General features: G+C 33.9%; 1 protein-coding gene across 1 annotated transcript in view; it reads right to left on the minus strand.

Moving 5' to 3' along the window:
* Positions 1 to 6,597: 6,597 nt before the first annotated feature.
* Positions 6,598 to 9,089, minus strand: part of LOC119832671 (lipase member H-like) — a 5,900-nt gene continuing 3,408 nt past the window's right edge. Inside the window, exon 2 of the mRNA XM_038356380.1 lies at positions 6,598 to 7,609. Within this exon, the coding sequence (XP_038212308.1) occupies positions 6,699 to 7,609 (911 nt within the window). The 3' untranslated portion in view covers positions 6,598 to 6,698. The remainder of the gene's footprint in view (positions 7,610 to 9,089) is intronic.

Raw genomic sequence — 9,089 nt, forward strand, 5'->3', positions numbered from 1 at the left:
AAAAAAAATGGTTGCCTGTAAAGTCGGTTTTACGGGCGAAGATTTTACGTGACAACGTCTTTTTAGGTAGAATATTTATTTATATGAATATTATTAAATTGCACAATAGGAACAAGGAATTGAAAATAAGAATTGCACAAATTTTAACTATAGAAAATATAGTTTGATTACTAAAAAGACAGAGACAGAGACACAAGCACGCGCCGATTCAATGCGCCTAATTCTCTAGTGCTGAGCGCGCGGCGGACCGATCATAGTTCGGTGACTCATCGTAACGTTACCGGGCGTTACACTTTTTCATGAGTGACTCCGAGCCGCAACCTAATTTTCTTAAATTGATTCTTCATTTTATAAGTGTATATGATTTTTGACGTGACAACGTCTTCGTTGTCACGTCAAAAATCATATACACTTATAAGAATAAATGTTAAAGTATGAGTGACTTCAAGTGGAAATGTGTTTGAACATACGTTTTAAATTCGTCAAAGATTGCCCTTAATTTCCGCCATAATGAGTAAACCACTGATCGGCTCACACACTCGATAAACAAACAGAAACAACTCTAATCGATTTGCGGTTGCACAGTCATTATCCGGCCCGGATCCGATACGACCCACTGCGGTTTTTGCTGCAGTGTAAGTTAGCTTTTATGGATAGTAATCTTGATTTCGCTTGAATGCGTGTTGATTAATATGAGGTAGTCATTAATGGTGATACAATAACTGCAGATAACGTAACAGTTGTAAAAAAGTGTGGTATATATACTGCGAAAGCATTATACATTAAATTTCGTATTTCTACGTAAACATGCTGAAATTCAAATTGAAACATCTTTCACGTCTGTTAATCACAATTATAATCAATCAATAACCCATAATCACGTGAACAACACGTTCGATCTAAATATCTCAGCAGATGCTGATAAAAGGTCGCGGGAGCGTCGTTTTTCATAACGTCTCACGGTAGATTTAATTCATTCGGCGCGAAATATTTTCTACGCTATGATGGCGGACACTGGAGCGGTAAATTGAACGTTGCCAGCGACGCGTGTGCAAATGGTACCCGGTTCAGGCGTTTTATACATGAGCGACTAGCAATTGTAAGGTTTAGAGAGAAAACATCGATAGGGCAATATATTTTTGGCTCTTAAGGCATTTTTAGATTTTGTGCTTTCACCACTGACCACTTTTTTTGGGTTGAACTTTCTTTGACCGATTCTGGGGTAAATAAATAAATCATAACCTATTTCACTCAATAAAGAAAGACACAGACCCAGTATTTCACCTTACAAATGGCGAAAAATCGATATAAAGTTGTTGGATCGTGGTTGTTGACTGCTTCATGTGCTTATTTCTATATTTTAATCGTGAAATAGGCCCAAAACTATTAAAAGTGATGCCCGTAACATTATTGTAAAGGTTACGACGATGTGATGTGACGATGTGATGAAACGACGGTGATTGCGAAAGAAAGTTGCATTCTAACTATTGATAAATAAACGCATCGGTTGTTTATTGTTAAAAATAACTTTATTACAATATTAGGAATATATTAACACACAAGTCACAACTTGAAATTGATTTGTCGCAATCGTATAAAGAGCTTTATTTGAACGATAAAACCAACCCCGTAGCAAGCACTTATTGTTTTTAACTTTACGTGGAATTAACATCTTTGTTCAATACTGTTCTATGTATTTTGTGTAATTTTACATGTTCTTTTTATATGTCACAGCGGGTAACTGAGCTGGTGGTTCACTTGATGGTAAGCGATCACCACCGCCCATGAACATTCGCAGAGGTATTGCTTCAGCAAATGCGCTGCCTGCTTTTAAAGGATAAGGGATAAGGAAAGGATTGAGGACTGGAAAAGACGGAATGGACTCTGAGGGTGAGGAAAAGGAAACGGGCTTCCTGCTCCCCCACTCACCGTACGAAACATAACAGCATGCCATTATTTTACGCCGGTTTTTTGTGGGGGTGTGATTCTTCCGGTGCGAGCTGGCCCAATTCGTGCCGAAGCGTGTTCGACTCCCAACACACATTTTAAATGTTTGTAATTGTTCCTTTCTGCACAATTATATAAAAGAAACCCATGCTTAAAGAACGTATCGCTTTGTTTTTATATAAGGTATAGCCGCATGTCCTGTATCTGCCAGGGTTGGCCCGAAAACATAATAATTATTACAAACAAACATTCCAAAAAACGTTTTCTCTTTATAATATTAGTTTAGATTGGGAATGCTCTAGAAAATAATATATTTCATCATCATCATCATCATCATCAGCCCATATATGTTCCCACTGCTGGGACACAGGCCTCCTATGAGGGTTCAGGCCATAATCCACCACGCTGGCCAAGTACGGGTTGGGAGATGTCACATGTCGTGGAACTAATATATTTAATGAGTTTTTATAAATACTGCTTCTTATGACCGTATTTTATATACTCACACATACAAAATTAGTCACATTTCCTGTTTTTGTAGTTCAACTGCTAAACAAATTTGAATTAAATAAGATAGTAGTGGGTCATTTTAAAATAAATCATTATCTATCCAACAACATTTCTACAAAGACCCTCATTCAATTTCGCGCTGCTAAGCACACAAAGAATAACATTATTTCTAGTTTATTTCATAATTACGAATGTATTCAACGCAGACGCTTATAAAAGAGATAATTAAAAATACGTATCTTTTATCAAATCGCCTTTCATAAACTCAAATTCAATGCATTCGACCTTGTTACAGTTTCAGTATTTGTATGAATAATTTATTATAAACGAGCTCACGTATGAAATAAGTGCATTTCAACATCATAAAAAACATACAGTATATGGATTCATTTGAAAAGCTCGCGTTTAAAATCTAACAACGAGACGAATGTCTATACGCGCATAAACCGTAACATAATATGATATTCAAAACATAAAATGCACGTATTATAAAAGAAGCGAACGCGAAGCGACGCTTTTGCATTTTAAAATTTTTCAAAACTACCGCACTGTGTCGCGATGTATGAATTTTTATCACGCGCTTCCAAAATCTCTAAGTCGCTGGGCGAAGTGCCTTTTGACGGTTAGCGAGTTGTTTGTGGTGTAAGTTATGTTATTATCTACACTTATATTATTATTCTCTGATGAATGAAACGTAATAAACGTAAGGAATATATAAAGAGTAGATTTATATACATGGTGCTAAAGTTTTTCACCTGGGTAATATATATTAGCCTAAAATGTACATATTTTCAGTTTTATACTCCTCGTTTGGAGTAGATATTCTATGTAATTTACTATTTATTTACTTCTAAGCTAAATCTAGACGAATGTCTTGGACGAAGCCAGTCATTTAATTTACAGCAACTTTACTTAGAACCTTTCTACAGAGATTAAACACTTTTTAACGGATTTTAAAAGCGATTTCTCATCCAGTCAGGTGATCACGCTCGCTGTAAGTGTTCGAAACGTCGAGTTAATAATATAATGAATAAATCGCATTTAAAATCCGTTAAAAAGTTTTTAATTTCTAAATGTATAATAGTCGCGTAAACAACACAAGAAAATACCTTACTACAGGTTTATTTAACTGTACAATTATTCGCTATGCTCCCATCTTGCGCCCAACACGGCAAACATTTTCAAACATGAAGCGCTTGATCACGTAATGCTTAAAGTGGGTCGTCTACACCTTCTGAAACCTGCATTTTTTCTCTTTGTGAGCTCTTGTAACGGATGATAAGAACCGTTAAGTGCCATCACAATTCCTTTGCGTGGTTCATTAGTCGGAAACGTTAAATTATGATAATTTATGTCGATGTAATATTTGGTCCTACGAGGATCAAAACGAATGGAAATAAGGTACTTGAGTTTAATGCTTTTTATTTTGTTTTTAGGTGTTTAGGTAAAAGTATGCTTTGTTACTTTATATGTAATATAATGTTTGTGGTCCCGGCGTCGCCCGTGGTACATATATAGACTTCCTTAATTAATGAGCTGAGAGATACCTGAGAGATAATAAAATCTAAAACTGAAACATTTTTCAAATTGGGCCAGTTGTTTCAGATATATACCAACCAAACAAACAATCAAATTCTTGAGCTTTATAACGTTAGTGTAGATACGGCTAGGGAATTTCGTCAAAATCAGTTCTAACTAAAAATGAGTCAAATAACCATTCATATTCTTAAGCAGTTATACAGAAGGTAAATTATTATAAAGGTTTTATTTTGACATTTCGTACACTTCAATTTTATTATATTAAAATTATAGAACCAATTACTAATGGTATTGTTTCATAATAACATTACAAGTCTTTTAAACCGAACCATTATATTTTTATATCAACGAGGACAATATTGTAAATTACGTTGTTTTATTTGCTGAATATTTAAAAAGCAATTTTGTAAAAGCAAACGCTAAGTAATTGTATTTTTAATTAATAATGAAACCTTTGTTTAAAGAAAATTTATACTCACATAAAACGTGTAATAGACGTCTTACACATAGAAGTTTTAAATAAAATTATAAAAAAGTATTTAGTTCTTCGATGCTAAATAATTAAACGATAAAAAATAAATAATTAAACTTGATTAAAAATCTTCGCATTTTTCTTATGTTGGCAAAACGTTGACTCGAAGTTTAACTCAAATACATGAATTTTAATTTCAACTCCAAGGATCATAAATCGAAAAAATGACGCAAACGTTTTTGTTTACAAATACTCCCAGCAAACATTTGTGTTTCAAAGATCATAAATTTTCTTAAATTTCCTCAAAGAGGCTGTGCTTCCGACTCACGTTGAAACCGCAATTATTATGATTTAGCTTGTTTGCGGAATAACGTTAAGAAAATAAATAATATTTTATGTTTTCTATGAAATGTTTTTCGTACCTGTTCTATATTATAATGCAGTGTTTATATGGGATCCTTATAAATACATTGGTACGATTAAAACAGAGACAGTAGGTATGTTATACTTATGTAATTACTATTACTTATATATTTGTCTTTATTCATATTGATATATATAAAAGAAAGAAAATCGGTTTACACTTCTCACAAGTGTAAAGTCAAGAGTCAATTTTAATGAGTTTTTGATTTGTATCTTCCTAAATTAGAATTTTTGTTTAAAATTTGTAATATAAAAAAAAAATCAATAATAAGCTATCCAATCAAAGGCGGGTAGTACAGGTAGTATATAGGATTAAAAACTACCATTATTAAAAGTAAATCATCCAGTTCATTAGCATCACAGCAGCATTTTTTGGGAACGGTTGAAGACATACTTGACTATGGAATTACTATAAAAAAGAAATAAACAAGAAACAATTTCCTAAAAATAAATTATACTACAAATCAATTTCAAGATTTCCTTTTTTTTCTGTTCGAATTCAACATTTTATTAAGTCGTCGAACTTTACACCTAAATCATTTAATAATTTGTATGAATATTAAAAACTAGCTGCGCCCCGCGGTTTCACCCGCGTAAGTCCGTAGGAATTTCGGGATAAAAAGTCGCCTATATGTTATCGAGTTGTCGCCAGTTGTCGAGCTGTCTACGTACCCAATTTCATTGCAATCGGTTTAGTAGTTTTTGCTTGAAAGAGCAACAAACGCACACACATCTTCACAAACGTTCGCATTTATAATATAAGTAGGATAGGACTAGTAGGATTAATTATTTCATGAATTGTACATGACGGATCAGTATCGTCTCTTCTAAGATGTTTGTAAGTCTGATTACAAATGAAGCAATAAATCAAACTTACTGAAAGTTTCGTCTCATAGTTGGAATAAGGTTTAATTCTGAAATCTTATTGGTTGCAAGAAGGAATGTCAATGACCTTTAATAATTATTCTTTGTCCTGATTTGACATAGGCAAACATTTATACGTAACACTTATTCATAATAATGTAAGAAGAAATATTTGCCTTTGTAAAAAATAAGGAACATGATTTTAATATCGTCATATCAGTGAAACTATAAACAATATTAATAGTATTTCAATAATACGATAATTATCTTTTAATTACACCGCTTAATCCACGTTTACCTGTACTCATATGAAGGAGCAAATTCTTTCGTTTGATTTTTCTTCAAGAGTATAATAACGTGAAAGCAAGGAAAAACATAAGAGGCTTACTCTTCTGTAAATTTCTTTTATTCCTTTACGTTTGTAAATGATATTTTCCCTAATGCTTCCTGTTTAATACAAAGAAAATCCAAATCCTATTTATTTTATGTTGTATATTGTAAAAAATTTCATAAACAACCACAGTGTGGTGCGTAATCACTTGGAAGGTGGAAGTGGTCTACAATAATTTAAATACTACTAAAAAAGAAACTATAAAGTATAGGTTTTATCGTATGTCATAAAATTCTGGACTGATCAGGCATACAGATATCTTCTATGATGAAGGCATCTGCTAAGAAACGATTTAGATAAATTCTACCCCTAAGGGATATAATAGGAGGGGAAAGCATTAGCATTTTGTACTATACTATGTATATTTTCAACAAACTTTGCTTAGCTGTCATGACTAATTCATTATTAATCTGCTGGGATAGACTGGTCAATTTTAATTTTTAAACGTTATTTATAATCAACGTTGTGTTTTATTTGTCCAAGCTTTATTCTATTGAAGACGTGCGCATTTAAAAAAAATAGAAAATGACATATAAATAAAAAATTAACAATTTATTCTACATTATAACCGTCAGTCGAGAAGTAAAATACGCCAGTCGCATTACCAGGGTTCCAGAATCCAGCAATAGTAACCTCGTTGGCGGCACACGCACCGTTCTTAAACAGTTTATACGAATCACATTTCCACGCGAGGAACCAATTTGGATTACTCACCGTCGATGTCCATATATCGATACACGCTCTATGATTGCATTTGGCTGCTTTCGATGAATCGAATATACCAGGAATTAGGGGAGTACCACATTTGGGTTGCGCGGCACCTTTCTTATTTATAAAGAAATCAATATCACCCAAAACGCTTGTAGTACCCAAACCACCAGCGTTGCAGTGGTATACTTCGACGTAATCAGCCACTCCAGCCCTTATCTGTTCTTGAATTAAGCTATTGGAGAAACAAGGACCAGCTGGGTCCAACGCAGTGATTCTTGCTATTTTGCTACCCGTGTTGTCATAGAATGTTTCACCGGTATGCGCTAAGATTTGTGAACCCAAACTGTGACCGATACAGTGCATGTTTTTCGGCGATATTCCCCCGTTTGCTAATTCGGAAAGCATGTTACCTAGAGCTTTACCGATGTAATGGATATATCTGACGGAACGTTCGTAGCTCTTTACGTTGCCCTGTCTATTATTTGTGTATGGAGAATGGTCCAGGATTATGAGATAGCTGTTTGGATAGTTTCTAAATGTGTCTCTTATTCTTTCTTCTGTCTTCTTGTTGATGTTGGATTTGTACCCGGCCACGAAGATGATGAATTTCCTCGCCTTGTCCAGCTCTTTGAGAGCTAGGATGCCCTTCGCCGCATCGTTAATGTGAAATGTTTCAACGTCATTCCGAGGGAAGTCGTAGAAGTAGACATCGATTTCGCTGACGTCAAGATTGAGAGTTCTGTCGTGGTCACCTGAAAACACAATGGTAATTGAGCTCAATAAGATGCAATGAGATAATGACCGGTTCTTTATCGTCGGATGTTTTTGATAAATATGCAAAGGCGTATAATTCCTAAAGCGTTGCTTACATAGTGTGAAGTCCCGTGACTGATTAGTATGGATACAGTATGGGGCAGATGATATAAATTTGTTTCACTGAGCGATTTTCTTTATGGGCAAGTAGGTGATCAGCTTTTTGTGTCCTACCATATACATACATTTTTTTTATTGTGAGTCCCCACCGGGAATCGAACCCAGGACCCTCACGGTCTACACTCATGATATAGGTAGGTAGATAGCAGGATAAAAATTTTTCAATTCGATTAGCAATGAGTCAACTCTATTTTACGGAAATATGTATATAAAGCTGCTATTTACAGTTATTCCTAAACACAACGCAAATCTTGAACACGTGTCAATCTATATCTCGTTAAGACTATTAGATTAAGTTTAGCCCTGGTGTTAATTTTATTAATGTAAGTGATATATTTAGAACAAATTGTTATGCAAGTGTTAGATCGTTGTTTGTATGTTGCTTATTTTTTATGCTAATGATTATTTTTATTATAAATGCGAACTGATGAATCGATTTTGATGAAATTTGATACGGAGACAGTCTGGGATCTGTATCTGATCTGTGTATATAGGTTTTTTTGAGAAGAAACGCCGTACTGTCTATTTTTACCGTTGACTGCTATTTATGAATTAGAAATGCTATGAATATTTAAAGCCAAATAAATAAGAATGTTTAAATTGAATTTATATTTTCCTCATATTAAAAATTTATTATACATAAACATATTGCAATTCTTCCATGTTTTTGTTTTATTTAATTCTACTTTCTTCGAAAATTTTCCAACAAGTTACGCCCGCGGGTATGCTCCAATAATTACAAGGTGATCGCAATAGGTCATTCTTTATTTATAGGTATTCCACTTGCAACCTGAATACTAAATGTTAGGTCATGAATCGTGACACTAGCGCGTCTGATACAATAGTACTTAAATATGTAAATTCAGTTATTTACAATTCACTATGTAGAATGCTGAGTGCATATAATATGTATTTAATAAATGAATTTATGATATATTGTATGTTCCGAATTACTATGTGAAAGTTCGTTTGTTTTAATGTTTGTCCGTCAATCACACTGAATCTATTGAACGTATTGAGATGAAATCTATACTAATATTATAAAGAGGAAAACTTTGTTTGTTTGGTTGTAATGAATAGGCTCAAAAACTACTGGACCGATTTTAAAAATTCTTTCACCATTCGAAAGCTACATTATCCATGAGTAACATAGACTATATATGTACCACGGGCGAAGCCGGGGCGAACAGCTAGTTTGGTATACAGAGAGTGTATGCTCTTAATTGGATTAGTATTTTTATCCCGCTTTAATGCTCCCTTGGGATAAAACAGATAAAAAATCTTGATATCCGGAATCGG

Source organism: Zerene cesonia, chromosome 15 (assembly GCF_012273895.1).
Source record: "Zerene cesonia ecotype Mississippi chromosome 15, Zerene_cesonia_1.1, whole genome shotgun sequence".
NCBI classification, from domain to species: Eukaryota; Metazoa; Arthropoda; class Insecta; order Lepidoptera; family Pieridae; genus Zerene; species Zerene cesonia.